The sequence below is a fragment of the Silene latifolia genome, chromosome 1 (assembly GCF_048544455.1).
Source record: "Silene latifolia isolate original U9 population chromosome 1, ASM4854445v1, whole genome shotgun sequence".
In the NCBI taxonomy this organism is placed as follows: Eukaryota; Viridiplantae; Streptophyta; class Magnoliopsida; order Caryophyllales; family Caryophyllaceae; genus Silene; species Silene latifolia.
Genome location: NC_133526.1, coordinates 13,509,509 through 13,526,273, shown reverse-complemented (window position 1 = coordinate 13,526,273; position 16,765 = coordinate 13,509,509). Strand labels below are relative to the sequence as shown.

Genomic DNA, 16,765 nt, shown 5'->3' with positions numbered 1-16,765 from the left:
CAATAAGACGATCCTCACGGTTTGAAGAAGACAGTGGAAGACCTTAAAGGAAGATGGGCCGATGAACTACCCGGCGTCTTGTGGTCCCTACGAACCACGGAAAAAGAAGCAACGGGGTACACTCCTTTCCACTTAGTCTACGGATCCGAAGCAGTCCTACCAATTGAAGCGACGGTGCCAACATTCAGAACGGCTACTTTTAACCGATCGAAAATGAGGAAGGCCTTAAAGCCTCCCTAGATCTGGTCGAAGAAAGCCGAAATACAAAGACGCCTCAACTTGGCAAGATACCAAAACCGGATGAGAAGAGCCTACAACCGAAGAGTCCACAAGAGGGACTTAAAAGTAGGAGATCTAGTCCTAAGAAAGTCGGCCGCCACCAACAAAGGAAATATTCATGGTAAACTAACGGCCAATCGGGAGGGTCCTACAAGGTGGTTGAAGAAATGAGGCGGGTACATACCGGCCGACAGACATGGAGGGTGTGCCTTTGATGAGCCATTGGAACACCGACAACTTAAGAAAGTACTTTGTATAGCGGCGGAGGTGTCCAAAACCAATGTGGACACCCCAACGCGTGATCATAAATGAAGAAACAACCAAGTTTTCCATCCAAGTGCTTGTCCCCTCCATAATTGCCACCCAAAAAGAAGAATTGCTATCGAGCCGTAACCCCGATTACCTCGGCTACTTGCCGAGAGCGACGGGAACACAACGACCGGTATGCTAGAAGAATTGCTATCGAGCCGTAACCCCGATTACCTCGACTACTTGCCGAGAGCGACGGGGACACAACGACCGGTATGCTAGAAGAATTGCTATCGAGCCGTAACCCCGATTACCTCGGCTACTTGCCGAGAGCGATGGGGACACAACGACCGGTATGCTAGAAGAATTGCTATCGAGCCGTAACCCCGATTACCTCGGCTACTTGCCGAGAGCGACGGGGACACAACGACCGGTATGCTAGAAGAATTGCTATCGAGCCGTAACCCCGATTACCTCGGCTACTTGCCGAGAGCGACGGGGACACAACGACCGGTATGCTAGAAGAATTGCTATCGAGCCGTAACCCCGATTACCTCGGCTACTTGCCGAGAGCGACGGGAACACAACGACCGGTATGCTAGAAGAATTGCTATCGAGCCGTAACCCCGATTACCTCGGCTACTTGCCGAGAGCGACGGGGACACAACGACCGGTATGCTAGAAGAATTGCTATCGAGCCGTAACCCCGATTACCTCGGCTACTTGCCGAGAGCGACGGGGACACAACGACCGGTATGCTAGAAGAATTGCTATCGAGCCGTAACCCCGATTACCTCGGCTACTTGCCGAGAGCGACGGGGACACAACGACCGGTATGCTAGAAGAATTGCTATCGAGCCGTAACCCCGATTACCTCGGCCACTTGCCGAGAGCGACGGGGACACATCGGTCAATACATCAAAGATGTTACACAGTTGAGATATGCATTCAAACTGACTCGGCCATATCAAAGGTAAAAACGAAGGCACTCAATTGATAACGCAAGAAAAACAAAGAATTGTGATCAAAGCCTCGGCCAAGCCAAAGGCCAATAGGACAAACTTTGTTAAAAATAATTGAAAGAGGAATACAGACGACGGCCGTCCCCATAGGGGTAAGCCTAAACACAACCTACCAAGAAAGTTTTTACAAACAAGGAAAAGAAAAGCAAAAGGTTACAATCATATCAATTGAAGCGCCAAAAGTTGGCAGGGAGGAAAGGCTCAATAGTTGGCCCCCGAACAGCTAAAGCTATCCGAGATGCCGGGTGAGTCTGGTGACGACCGCCCGTCTCCCTATGCTCGTTCTTCGCCCTCCATCGAGGCAAGAAAGATCTTCGGTGGGCGGCTCAAGAGAAGGCTCGACATTTTCGAGCGCCTTTAGCCTCTCAGCCTCCTTTTCGGCCTCCTTTGCATCATAGGCCGCCTTGGCCAACGCTATCTGAGCCGCCTTCGCCGCCTCCGCCTTCTCAGCAGCCGCTGCTTCCGCAGCATCAGCCATCTCATCCAGGAGCTGATCAAATTTATCCCACGGGAAGGAGCCGTCGGGGATGAGCTGTCTGATTGCCTCCCTGGTCGCCTCCTCGGCCTGGTCCCGGAATTGGACGCACATTTTAGGGAGGAGATCATCTTGAAGCATTTCAATATCCTTCTCTTTTTGAGCAAGGATAGCCTGTGCGTCCCTGAGCGTCTCCGCCTGCTTCTGGAACCGATCCTCCCACTCGTCTCTCTTGGCAACCACAGCGTCGTAGGCGCCCTTATACCTGTCCCGCTCCTCCATCATCTTGGCCGTGGCGCCATCAGCATCCTCAACCTTGGCCCTCTCGGCCCTCAGCAGCTTCTCAGCTTCCTCCACACGCTTCTCGGCAGCAAGGAGATCCCGCTTAGCCTTCCCGGTTTCCCCCCTCGCAGCAGAGAGATCAAGCTTAAGCTTTGCGATCGTGTGGCACGTATTGGGCCATGGTCCTCTCCTGCTCCATGACGTGGGAACCGGCTAGACGGATCCACTTCCCCAACCTCTTATATATCCTCTCACCCTCCGCCACGAGCTCGGTGGGAGGAATTGTCTGAGCTGAGGAGTCAACGGTGATATTTCTATCACCCGCCTTCTCAATAACCTTCTCAGGCTGCTTCCCTGATTGCCGTTCAGTCAGAACGCCGGCTGCCGATGATGGATCTACAAAAAATTTACACAGGGCATCCATGTCACCGTGCATTGACACATCAGAAAGTCTGTCATCAGGAATGTCCAACGAACCGGCTAAATCCGAACCACAAGTTAGATCCGTACCAGTTTGGACCCTCTTAGTTGGAGGGCTGGTTGAGGCAGGCTTCTCCCCGGCAACGGTGGAAGCGGACGGTGGCTCTTTCCTCTTCTTCGGAGAAGGGACCTTAGCAACGGTCACCTCCCCCTCAGTAATATTGATGACCTCCACATGATCCTTTTGGACCACCGGGGTCGAAGAGGGAGTTGGCATTGATACCGCCGCCGACTTGGACGCTGCCTTCTTTGATCTCTTCGGCACGCCTCCGAGAACCCGTGCATGGGCCGTCTCCTGATCCAACCCCCTCGTCTGCTTATCCATGACTTCGTTGGGGGCTAGTCTACGATCACGAAAATCAGCCGTAGGACGCCGCTGTAAGACCTTCCCGTCCTTGTCAAGCCCTAACCTCTCCAAGTCCCTCTCAGACAGATCCTGACCAAACCGATCTGCAAGAAATCAAACAAGAGTTACATAAAAGAAGTAAAACAAGGCTCCAAAAACAGGAATATAGCAAGCAAAGGTGGGCCTAACACCGACCCCACTCACCCTGGTTGAGGGCCGGTATGAGGCCGACGCGGCAAAGCAGCTCGTCTTGAAGAATGATCTGAGTCGGGGGCAACCATCCTTTCTCAGCGTCAAACAAATGCATCGCCCGCTTCTCATCCGCGGCAAGGGGGACCAACGAAGCGTCCATCTTAGCCTTACCCCGGGAGGTACATTTCTCGTATTCTTCCCGGTCCTCACACCGTAAGTAAACGGGGCTCTGGAAAGACCGAGGCAATGGGTAGTCCTCCGGCACTTGGACGTACACCCATCGCCCTTGCCTGTCTTTGCAAGAAGTAAGTTTGTTCACGGAGACATAGCCTGGCTCTGTCTGTACGCTATACCACCCCACTTTGCCGGCTTTCGACGGCCGAAGACTATGGAGTCGGCGGAATAAGTTAACCGTAGGGGTCTCCCCCTTGAAGAGACAGAGCCACACAAAGCCAACTATCGTCCTCATGGCCAACGGATGCAGTTGGGCCACGACAACGTTCATAGCCTTTATGATGGCCGCGACGTGTTCGTTCAAAGGAAACCGGAGCCCATACTCCAGGTGCCTGATATATACACCGATATGCCCAGGGGGAGGGCAACAGACCGCCTGACCCTCCTCAGGAATAACGATTTTATACCCCTCACCAAAGAAGAAATGACCTCCGAAAAGAGTCCCACCGGAGGAGCTGGCGAATTTATTAGTCCAGACACGGTCAAGACCAGTCGTGCAGGCCTCGCCTTTAGTTTTTAGTTTGAGTTGATTTGAGATAATGTATTCGCTAACTCTTTATACTTTAATAAATGTTGTTTGGAAATTGTAACTTTGATATACTAACCTCGGGAAACCGAGATGGTAACAGCCTTTCATGTTAGGGTAGTCCTTGGTAAGGTACCTTGGTATGAGGGGGTGTTATAAAGTGGTATCAGAGCCGATGATTCCGGCACCTAAAACAAATGAACCCAATGAACTTAGGGAGTCTAAATAAAATAAACCCGGGGAGAGTTGTTTGGAGCTACCGCAAGGACTTGGGAGACGTCCCGAAGTCGCATTAAGGCCCTTACGATCTCAAGCCGGTCACATGGGGGGGAAAACTGTTGTATGCTTGAGTTCTATGAGTGTGATATCTATAGTTTAAATCTTGTGCATGGTTGGATGAAATGATGAAAGAAGTGGAATGTGATAGTTGTTGAAAGATGCATCGAAGATTTTTCATGTTAAACTTTGAGAAGGAATATGTTGGCATGTTAAGTGTTGGAACATGGTAAAATATGAAAGGTGAATTGTGAATTTGTATCTGATTGATATTGATTATGAAGAATGTGATCATGTTATCTGTTTAATACAATGTTGAGCATGAAGTATGGTAGTGGTACATGTGCATATGAACATGATGATTTTAATGCTTGATTGTTGGTAGAAGCATGTGATTAAGGTCATGCGTCTATATATGTAAATGTCGTGTTTAGTTTTAATGTGAGTATGATAAATGTTCAACTATTTACTGGTTTTTAGAGGTATTGAATTATTATTGTTGCCTTATGTATGTTCAAGTTGTTTTGGCTTAGGAAACTTGATTTGTATAAAGAACGATTAGGGAAGGGTTGTCTTAAAACTGTCATAAGTCGAGTTCTGGAAATGATATTGCCGTGATTCCAAGTTGAGGTGATAACTTGTCCTCTTACGATTCTAACGATAGGTCACACGCCCAAAATGACCAAGTAACGAGTGAGATGTGACTGTTTTACGAAAACTGGTCGGTGCTGAGAACTGCGCCGATACTCGACCGAGTAGTCCATACTCGGCCGAGTATCTTTTATACTCGACCGAGTATTCCATATTCGGCCGAGTAATCTCTCGGTGATAATACTGTTTAGCGTCTGGAGTCGTGAACTCGGCCGAGTAGTCTCATACTCGACCGAGTAAGGTCTACTCGGCCGAGTATTCCCAATACTCGACCGAGTAATCCTTATGCGACAATTGAGTTTGCTGCAGAGTCGAAAACTCGACCGAGTAATATAGTTACTCGACCGAGTACCTTGTACTCGACCTAGTATGTTATGTACTCGACCGAGTACCTCTTTGGGCTGCCACTTTGAGTCGGTGGCTATGTTCTTACTTTTGTTTTGAGTCGGTGGCTATGTTCTTACTTTTGTTTTGAGCCGGTGGCTATGTTTTTACATTGTTTTGAGTCGTAGGGTATATACACATGTATGTTTTGAGTCTTAACGCATTCTTTTATATGTGAGGCGGTCTTGATACGTAAGTTACCGGAAGTTATGACATGGAGAATGACGGCTTATGAGGGACATGTGTTGGGTAAGGAAGACATGTGTTAATGTGGTTGTGAAGGATAGTGGAAAAAGAAAAGGGAAGAATGATGAGCTAATCGAGGTAAAGAGCATGTTTTGTGAGATATGATGAGTGATATAGTCGTGTGTTGAGTAGTATAAAAGTAAGTGTATATGGGCAAGGGTGATGTAAGTGTAAAGAAGCATGAGAATGAAAGACTGAGATAAGGGATACGAATAGTGGCATATTTGGATGTGTAAGGATTTATGGAGGAAGACAACTAGGATAGAGTTGCATAAGGATATATGTAATGGAAGGTTTTTGTAAGAAGATAGGAAAGAGAGATATATAGTGAACTTAAAGGAAGTTATGTCGCGATGTGGATTTGTAGAAAGTGGCTAAGTTTGGGAAGTTGGAATATCAAGGGGTGAGCCTAGTGTGTAATTCTTTGGACAAACGGTATGAAGTGAATTTTGGTTTCTAGAGATGCGAAAGGGAGATACGACTAATTGAAGAGTAACTGTTAGTGCGTGGACTTGATGGTGACAAGGGTGAGTGTGAAGCAAGATGAGAGATGATAAAAGATAAGAATGATAAGATATTGATATGAATTAATGGAATTAGAGTTGTAGAGCTATGAAAAATAAACAAATGACTAAAGGGTTAGGTAGAAAGAGAAAGGAGATGACTTATTAATTGGCATTATTGAGTAAAAGGAGAGAAAGAGAGATGGAAGTAAGTTGAGAGAACGTTGACCGGAGTTAAGGAGCATGAAGGTAGGAAATTATGAAATGTACGATATCCCCACTAGAGGGTGTGAGTTAATGGTTATATAGGAGAGCAGGACGACGTGTTAGCTGTGAGTTTCGAGGTATTAAGGGAATAAGAAGCTTGTGGAGTGTTGCAAGATCTGAGATTTTGGTGGGGAGTTAGGTAGCGATATGATAAAGGATAGAATTGGGAATAATGTTGAGGTATGTTTTGTTGATGGATTGGATGTTCGTATTTGGGATGATAACCAAAGAGAGGAAACAGATTGTTATATTAAGAAGTGATAGTAAGAGAGTAGTCACATGAAGGATGTTGGTGTCATAGTAGTGTCACTAGTGGCTGAGGGTGATGTTACTTTAGGGAAGTTAGTTGTTCTAATGAGATTGATTTTGTGGAGGTGGTTAGTATGTTTGGTTGTGAGGAAGTACAAGATGTGGATATACGAGGTGTTGGCTGGAAGTTGAGTGCGATGTTATGGCTACATTTGGGAGGGGTGATAATTGTGTGTAAGAGAAGATATGTTAGGAAGGGCACATGAGTTAAGTCCGGATAAGAGATATTCATTGTCAAGTGGTAACTTACGTGATCAGGATTGACTAGTTGGATGTGATTATGGGTCTAAGAAATATATAAATGTTTGTGTGAGGTTGTGACCTCACGAGAAGCGATATGGTGTGATAGTTATAATGTTGTTATCAGAATGTTAGTAAGATATGTTGGATACGGTAACTTAATGGAATGATGATCAAAAGTCATAGTTTGGGTGGTCTGACAAGACTGGTTATACTTGCATGTGTATTCATGATATATGTTTATTCCATGAAAAAGTATGGATGGTATGCATGAGATTCTTGTCTATTTATTCCGTATGATATATGGTGTTGTGATCCGGTAAAAGCGGTCTTGAGCAAGTTTTCTTGTCCGAGATGTTATATTGAGTCGGTGTTTATGGGATTGTGTATGTTGTGATGTCTATCGGTGTGGTTGTGGTGCCTCGGGTGGTGATCAAGACACGGTACTTAGTATTGTGATGCGGGTATTTTTCGCTGGGTCTGCGGCTGTTGGTGGCGGTGTTGCGATGCCGTCACCGATTGTGGTGGAGTAGGTGAGGTGATTATGATACGAGTTTGAAAGTTCATACCGATTAAACATAGATTGTTGTTTTATTTTTTCTTTGTTCCTTGTGAGTTTTGGTTGAACATGTAGATTGTTGTTTTGTTTGTTGATGTTTCTTACCGATTTCGGTTTGGGAATGAGAGTAGAGTAGGATATGAAAGAGAGTTGTATATGTTTTCGTTGTTGTCATGGTATAGTGATATTTACGGTTGATGGGACACGGTTGTGAGAAGTTATTCTGATAATTTTGATCTTATTTTAAGATGAGGCATCGGTAGTCATTGTCATGGCAGGTGATTCGTGGAATATGTGTTGTAATGATCTGAAAGCGGCAGGTGGTTCATAATCTTTTGTTGAGATAGTAAGTGCAGGATATTGGGAATTGGTGTCATGTTAAGTTATGTATGAGTTTTGCGGTAATGAAAGAAAAGAACTTGAGGATCTAGTGTGAGTGTACGTAACAAGTGTGGAGTGTGAGTTATGCTTTTGGTGATATGAGTTTTATATAGTTTATATAGAGAGGTGTGTCATGTTGCGGTAATGTGGAAGAGTTGAAGTTTTGGGTTAAGTTAAAGATTTTGAGGTATAGGTTAGAGGATGTGACGAGTGAATTGAAGGATGAGAGTTGTTTAAGTAAGAGAGCCTAAGATATATGCATGGCGACTGTTCAGATTATAAGTGGTTATCTTTGACATGCGGTGGTGATGAGGATAATGAGAAGATATAGCTAGGATTTAGTATTAGTGAGTTACGAGGACGTAACATTTATCTTAAGAGGAGTAGGATGCGATAAAAGAGATTTTGATGGTTGTGCATATGGTACTATAATTGGAAGTAGAGTGTTGGTGTAGCATAAAGGACGGATATTTGTTTTGATTTTTATTAAAGGTCATGACCGTGCTTGTAGTAGTTCGATGTTTAGGAATGAGAGAATATTTCAATAGTGTTTGAGTTGAATGATGATGATTATGAGTCCGATAGTTTTGTGATTGGAAGATGATATTTATGTGTTTGAGTAAACTTCGAGGACGAAGTTCGTTTTAAGGATGGTAGAATGTAACATTCCGTTTTGATGGTTGATCTTCTTTTGTGGATTGAGTGCTATTGAGTGTTATGGAAGTGAGACAAGGTTGGCAACATTATATTGTGGTTATTTGGTAATGTTATGGAGTCAGTATTGGGAGCCTATGCTATAGTTGAGACGATATCATGAGCCATGTTGTGGAAGGAAGAGTGGTTTGTGGAGTTAGTGTTAAGTGTCCATGTTTTATAGGTTGGGCTGGAATTTCGGGGACGAAATTCTTTTTAAGGGGGAAGACTGTAATACTACGGATTTTATAAGCTAAGTACTCGATCGAGTAGAGCCTACTCGGTCGAGTAGTGCCAAGAGTGTAGTTTGTTTGAGTTCTGCCGAGGAATACTCGGCCGAGTATGGTGAATACTCGACCGAGTAGAGGATACTCGGCCGAGTATACATTTTACTCGACCGAGTATCCGGTCTGACGGGTTATATTTTTTCCGCGATTGATTTAGAAAGGATTAGAGTTATTTATAAACGCAAAACAGTTTCCTATTACATTTCATAAAACCTAATCACTCAAACGACGCTCTAATCCTCTCTAAATCTCCCCTTGTGTGTGTGTGTGATCATAGCAAGTTCATTCATTCTTTGTTTCTTTCGCCGGTAAGTCTTTATCCCTATGTTGTTGATGATTAATTATAGGGTTTGTCTTTATTCATGAATTGGGGGAAATGGGGTTTTGCAGTTAGTGATTGGAACTATATGATTGTTGTTGTAGGTGACGATGTGGTAATTGTTATGCATTTGTATGGTTGATTGCAGCGTAAGCGGATTGCGAAAAGGTAGGGTTTCCCTACTCAGTTCTTGTGTAATTGAATTGAGATATTTGTTGTATTGTGTATGATTGTTGTCTGCTGATCATCGAAGTGTTGGTGTTGTGGTGACGGTGGTGATGTGGTTGTGTTGTGACGGAAGTGGTGTTGTGACAAGTTTGTGATCTTTGTGGTATGTGTGATTGTGGTGGAGTCACTTGCGGGAGTGGCTTCACACCCTAGTTCGCCCTCCGTGGAACCCGTCACGGGAGGGGATGTGCACATTAAGGGACAGGGATTGTTAGTCGCTCGTTGATGAGTTGGACTAGGTGGGGATGGGCTGCGGTCACCCACTGGCGGCGAGGATTACCTGTTGCGATGGGTAATCTGGCAGGGCTACACACTTCGGTGTGTAGTCGGTGAATGTGTGAAATTGGGAGACAGGGGATGGAGGATGATCAGCCGGTTACATTATTTGTTTGTCTTATTTGAATTATGCGATAACTGACCCCGTGTTGTTGTTTTGTAAAACTCGCGGTGATCCATTCGGGGATGGTGAGCAGATATGACAGGTAATGCAGATGTTTAGTTATGGGACAGACATGGGGAGACATCACTTCGAGTCTAGTTTCCGCCGTTACGAGTTTAGCCGTCAATGATTTCAGTTGTATTGAAGTTCTTACACTTTTAGTTTGAGTTGATTTGAGATAATGTATTCGCTAACTCTTTATACTTTAATAAATGTTGTTTGGAAATTGTAACTTTGATATACTAACCTCGGGAAACCGAGATGGTAACAGCCTTTCATGTTAGGGTAGTCCTTGGTAAGGTACCTTGGTATGAGGGGGTGTTACACTAGTAGCATAGTACCCAATTTTTTTTATTACTTAAAATTATAAAAACAACTAAAAAGTTAATTTTATGTAACTTTTATAATATTAAATAATAAAATAATTATTAAAAAAAATTATTTTAATAATTATGTCAATATAATTAATATAAACGTTGAATATGATTAAAATATTATATTTAAATATGTTTTACATGTTTAAAAAATATTTTTTTAATTAAAAAAAAGTTTAAAAAAGATGTTAGAAATTATTTCTTGATCCGTATTGGGACCCTAACCCGACCCGTGACTCGTATAACCCGACTTGTATTCAACCCGACCCATATGACCCGCCTGCCCGACCCGTTTGACAAGTCTAAATTTGTACGTACTGCATCTCTATATACTAAAAGAATCTCTATATACTAAAAGAATAAGGAAAACTCCAATTTTTCCCGCCTAAAACACATTCCCTATTTAGATAATCACCTATATACTTTCCTATTCTGATATATAATCCCCTATATACTTTCCTATTTGAGGTGCATAAAATTTGTCTCAAAGTTTTTTGTGATAAAAATTTCGTTAACTTTGTAGGATAAGTCGTCGTATAAAAATTAATAAATTGTCAATTTACAATCTATAAATAGTATATTAAAAAGTAAAACTTTATAAATAACGTGCATGTATTGCACGAGTTATGTACTAGTATATAAACTACACAAATACTCTCTACTTTATACGAATTGAAATAAAATACTCGTTCAATAACGGTATTATTGGAAACCCTAATTTACGAACGATGAGCTTCAATTACGTAGAAAAATATCGAGCTTCTATCGCTAAGATCCACTCTTTAGAGAATGAATTGGGGAAATTGAAAGCTGAACATCTGGCTTGTGATGTTGAGCGTCGTCGATTGGCTATAGAATTGGAGGTGAAAAATGACGAAGTGGAATATTTAACTAAGAAATTAGGGTTTAGCAAGGACGCAGAAGCGATGCTGATTGCGAGGTATGATCAAACCTTTGAGTATAACAGGGAGGTGGAGGCGGAAGTTGGGAAATTGATGGCGGAGCAGTTGGATTGGGATTTTGAGCGTCGTAAAATGGAGAGAAATTTGGAGGTTAAAAATGATGAATTAGAAGATTTAACTAAGAAATTGGGGTTTAGAAAGGACACCGAGGCAAAGGTGATTAAAAGGTATGAGCAGGCGTTGGAGTATAATCGGGAGGTGGAGGCCAAAGTGGAAGCAGGTATTTTGGAATTTATAAAGCTTCATTATTTATGAACATTGTTTGATGTTTTGTTCACATGCTTTGCATTTTTTAAAATTTGAAGTTTGTTATCTGAGTAGAGGTTGTTGATTTTATGTAGAAGACGCAGAAATACCAGAAATACAAATCTTCTTGAGAAGCCATGATGGCAATACAATCAGTATGAGAGTCGAACCCTTTATGACAATTGACTGCCTCAAATCCAAGATCTATTTGGAAAAGGGTTGTCCACCACACCAACAGCGACTAGTATTTGGGAAACAGCAACCCCAGCAACTCGAAGGCAGCCACACCCTCGCCGACTATGACATCCAGGAGAAGTCCACCATCCACCTTGTATGGCTTTTTTGAGGTGGTTACAAAATCTAACAAGCAGATAAGTTATTACTCTCGCAGTCTCATGGCCACAAAAGCCTCTGCTTTGAACTCGAAGTCGTTAACACTTTGTTAGTCTTTGTTTTCCATTTTTCTTTTTGGTACGTTGTGTATTTGACTCCGTTGTTAAAGCTTGCAATATACTAGAGCAGTTAAGTAAAGAGGTTATAAATTTGTTTTTCTCTGTATCATCTTCAATCTAAAAAGTAATTTTTATATTTTTAAAAATCCTAAACTAATGTTGTATATAGATCAAAACGCAACAGTAATTGGTCATTTATGAATTTTTTTCGTAAAGTAATTTATTTGGAATTTTTCTCCACCACTCGAAAGTTTGCTGTAAAAATGTTCAAAAATAATACTCTAGTCTCTTAATATATAAAACAATTTAGTGCTTATTTTAGTAAATGAGTAAAAGTGGCTCAATGAAAGAGACTTAAGGTAAAAGATGTTAAATTACTATGAGGTTTAGAGATCAAGTCCACTTCCAAGCAATTTTTTACAATTAAATTGAAAACTACAACAATTAAATGATAAGGGCCCGTCCAAATCACTAAAAAATACTCCAATAAGGAGACTAGAACCTGGTATCTCATGGTTTGTTCCCAAGAAGTTCTACCAACTAGTCTAATATCAAAGATGCTAGGAATACACGAAGTGTACAAGGTCTTTGTACACTGACTAGTAATAATGTGACATATGGCAAGACCAATAAAGATTCCATTCTTTGTTTGGAGGGAAATTTTTACAAGTTTGGAGGGAGATTTTGGGTTAGGAGGGAAAGTTAGAGAGAAATTTTATTAAGAATATTAAAAGTCTTTGTTCGTCGATCTGAACCTCGACCTTACTCCTCCGTTGTTAATCATTTGACCACCGCCAACAACCCGTTTCTCCCACCAGGAAACACCTGCGACCACCGTCCACTGACCTTCAATTACCGATCATCTTCGACGTCTCCGGTCAAATCTGGTCGTTGGTTTATAAACTTAATGAATTATTGTTGGTTTGTAAATATAAATAATAACCTTTTTCACTCCTCCATCATCCCACATAGTCCCTCATCAACCATCTAGCAACCAACTAATCATAATCGTCAAAATCCCCAAATGACACCACATATTTTACCCATCTTAAATCTCACATCAAATTGCTTTTACATATGACTCCTTGATCTCGTCAGGTTTTGTATATTGTTATTGGCGGGGTCATTTGGTGTTGATGGCCTGGTGGGTGAGTTCGGAGGAGCAGAGGAGCTGGGCTCATCTCGGTACCACTACAAGGTGGTAAGAATGGTGCGTTGATCAGATGTCGAGTTCCTGATCGACGGTGGTGAATTTAGTGGGTGATGATGTGGTTAATGAATGGTAGAGGAGATCTATGGAATAAATATATATGGTTGATGGTGATGGAGGAGTGAATTGAACTGGCCGGCGAGATGCAGGGGACGAGCAGGTGGTTGCTTGATTACATGTTGTTGTGTTGGAGTAGAGAAGATGAACATGAATGAATGGTGATAACGGAGGACGATGATGTCCATTAATGGTGTCGGTGAGATGCAACGAGGACGATGGAGGTTGAATTATTCATTGTTGATGACGAGATTGATGTGAATTGGTGATGAGGAGTGGGACAGTTTTGGTGGATGACGGGTTTGTGATTGTAGTCGTGGAGAGGAGCGGATGGTGGTTCGTTGGTGTTGTTGCTGTTGCCGGTGATAGTGAATTAGGGAGCAGCCATTCAGGCGAGATGCAGTGGAAGATTGTGGAAATGGTGAGCCGATGGTGACCTCGGTGGTGATGGAGATGGCTTGTGTAACACCCCCTCATACCAAGGTACCTTACCAAGGACTACCCTAGCATGAAGGGTTGTTACCATCTCGGTTGCCCGAGGTTAGTATATCAAAGTTACCAATCCAAAACACAATTTAAAGTATAACTGATTAATGTTTACATGTTACAAAAATCCAAAACCAAAATAAATAAAGGTTACTAATGTTCAACAACTAAAAACTGAATGATGAATCTCATGACAGCGGAAGCTAGACTCGAGTGATGACTCCCCATGACGTCCCCATAGCTAGTAAACATCATCACCTGTCACATTCGGCTCACCATCCCCGAATGGATCACCACAGATTTTAAAACATTTAAACGGGGTCAGTTACTGAATAATTAAAGTAAGACAAGTACATGAAGGTAATCAGCTGATCAACATCCACCTCCGTCTCCCAATCACACACAATCACTGACTACACACCGAGATGTGTAGCCCTGCCAGGTTACCCATCGCAACAGGTAATCCTCGCCGCCAGTGGGGGACCGCAGCCAATCCCCACCTAAACCCCGCTCATCAACGAGCGATAACCCTGTCCATTAATGTGCACATCCCCTCCTGTGGCGGGTTCCATGCACAGAGGGCGGAACTAGGACGTGAAGCCACTCCCGCAAGTGACTCCACTCAGCCGAGGACGCACCTCACGAACATCATCAACAACCATCAAAACTCCAACACCCAACTCCAACTCCAAGATCAAGAGATAACCACAATACCAATTACAACAATCACAATACAATCTTAAATCAATTAACAGTAAACCGAGTAGGGAAACCCTACCTTTTCGCAATACACGCACACACAAGCAATCAATCATGATCCTTCACATATCCATCACCTACATAGCATAATTATGTATAATTACCACCTACTCAATCAATTCATCATGCACATAACCTAGACTCATCATAACTATATAAGAATATCAACTTAAAGAACAAGCACGCCTTTTCCAGATTTTCCAGCACATGACAGACTCGGTATAAAATGCATAACTAATTCTAGAAACATCGAATTAATGCAAGGCCAATTGTATTGGAACCCCATGAGTCTTAGATACAAATCATATCTAACGTATTTTTCTCAAATTCCAAAATTATCAAGCGTTTCCAGACTGATTTCCAAAAACTGACAGAATCCGTCACATAAAAAGTTTTGACTCATAAAACGAGTTTAAAACATTATTTTTCAGTAATTCCAAATTCTATTGTCATCTAGACTCTACAAATATGATGTATGAAAAAGCCCCAAAACTAAATCGACATATAAATTAGGGATTCAAATCATTTTCTACAACCAAATCAGAGTCGCGGACCTTTCAGCGACATGTTCATAAATAAATCACCTACGACAAACAATGAGGAATTTGACTACGACATCTGATATGCATAAACTAGACTTCAAATAAACAGGACTCTCTTTTAAAAATTTTCGAAGAAGACGTGTAAACAATGGAACGAAATCGACTTACAAACAGGGAAATCGAATTAGGTTGAAATCGGTGAGAAATCTTCAATCACATGAAAGGATCGACAATTCTTCTTTCTCCCCCCCTCTCTAGGTTTAGAAATGGTTTTAGAAATGATAAAATGAAATTAGAAATGACTCAACTGTTATAAAAAAAAACCCTTGGCCAAAACATAAAATAAACCGTCTAACTCGCTGAACCGGTTTACTCGGTCAAGTGCACTAGGCCGAGTAACACACACTCGACCGAGTACCAACCAAGTACTCGACCGAGTACTCCCACTAAAATACGGAGTATATCACACTCGACCGAGTACCAACCAAGTACTCGACCGAGTACTCGACCAAGGTACCTTACCAAGGACTACCCTAACATGAAGGGTTGTTACCATCTCGATTGCCCGAGGTTAGTATATCAAAGTTACCAATCCAAAACACAATTTAAAGTATAACTGATTAATGTTTACATGTTACAAAAATCCAAAACCAAAATAAATAAAGGTTACTAATGTTCAACAACTAAAAACTGAATGATGAATCTCATGACAGCAGAAGCTAGACTCGAGTGATGACTCCCCATGACGTCCCCATAGCTAGTAAACATCATCACCTGTCACAATATGCTCACCATCTCCGAATGGATCACCATAGATTTTAAAACATTTAAACGGGGTCAGTTACTGAATAATTAAAGTAAGACAAGTACATGAAGGTAATCAGCTGATCAACATCTACCTCCGTCTCCCAATCACACACAATCACTGACTACACACCGAGATGTGTAGCCCTGCCAGATTACCCAGGTAATCCTCGCCGCCAGTGGGGGACCGCTGTAGTACCTAGGATATTTGAGGATTCTGTTGACCGACTCTGTTGACCAAGATAGACCTTAGGGAGGAATGGGTGAGGGACCAGGCTTGCAACATGAGCTTTATAGGATTGTACACTCGATCTAGCGGAGGTTACTCGGCCGAGTATCGTCTATACTCGACCGAGTAGAGCCTACTCGGTCGAGTACGCCAGTACTCGACCGAGTATGGCTGCTGTTGATGCGTAAGTATATAAAACGCAAGTTTGCGAGATTCATTTCATTTTCCCCATTTTTTCGACAGTTCCTCTTTCTCTAACCCTAGCCTACCATTCTCTTCTATCACCCCCACCTCTATACACTCTCATGTATATAGCCTACGCCTCCACCATGGGAGAGACGGGATTCGCTTAGGAAGGTTGCGTGCGTGGTTGTCGTCTATGTCGTCGTCGATGCGCGTTATTAGGATGCATATTGGAGTCTTGCTTGGCTGTGTTTGGATGTCTTTCACAATTTGCGACGAGGTAGGGTTTCTCCTACTCAGTACTGTTAATTTTTTGAGATTGCATATATTTTATAATTATTGTTGTTATCCGCTGATCATCGGAGGTTGGGTGTTGTGGTGACGATGTTGGTGTGGTTGCGTTGTGACGGTTGTGGTGTTATGACATCGGTAATGCTGTGTGTGTGTGATTGTGGTGGAGTCACTTGCGGGAGTGGCTTCACACCCTAGTTCGCCCTCCGTGGAACCCGTCACGGGAGGGGATGTGCACATTAAGGAACAGGGATTGTTAGTCGCTCGTTGATGAGCTGGACTAGGTGGGGATGGGCTGCGGTC

The 16,765-nt window shown here is 42.7% G+C and overlaps 1 protein-coding gene across 1 annotated transcript; it reads left to right on the top strand.

The window, feature by feature from the left end:
• Positions 1–10,925: 10,925 nt before the first annotated feature.
• On the top strand, positions 10,926–11,943 carry LOC141651543 (uncharacterized). The gene is made up of 2 exons (XM_074459267.1): positions 10,926–11,423; positions 11,545–11,943. Exons 1-2 carry the CDS (start codon positions 10,970–10,972, stop codon positions 11,793–11,795), a joined length of 705 nt encoding a protein of 234 aa, XP_074315368.1. The 5' UTR covers positions 10,926–10,969; the 3' UTR covers positions 11,796–11,943.
• The last annotated feature ends 4,822 nt before the right edge of the window (positions 11,944–16,765 follow it).

Bases quoted from the DNA above. Each gene is read 5' to 3' on its own strand.
- LOC141651543 (XM_074459267.1), top strand. From the start codon at position 10,970: ATGAGCTTCAATTACGTAGAAAAATATCGAGCTTCTATCGCTAAGATC. The intron at 11,424-11,544 runs GTATTTTGGAAT...GATTTTATGTAG, and splicing joins GGAGGCCAAAGTGGAAGCAG to AAGACGCAGAAATACCAGAA.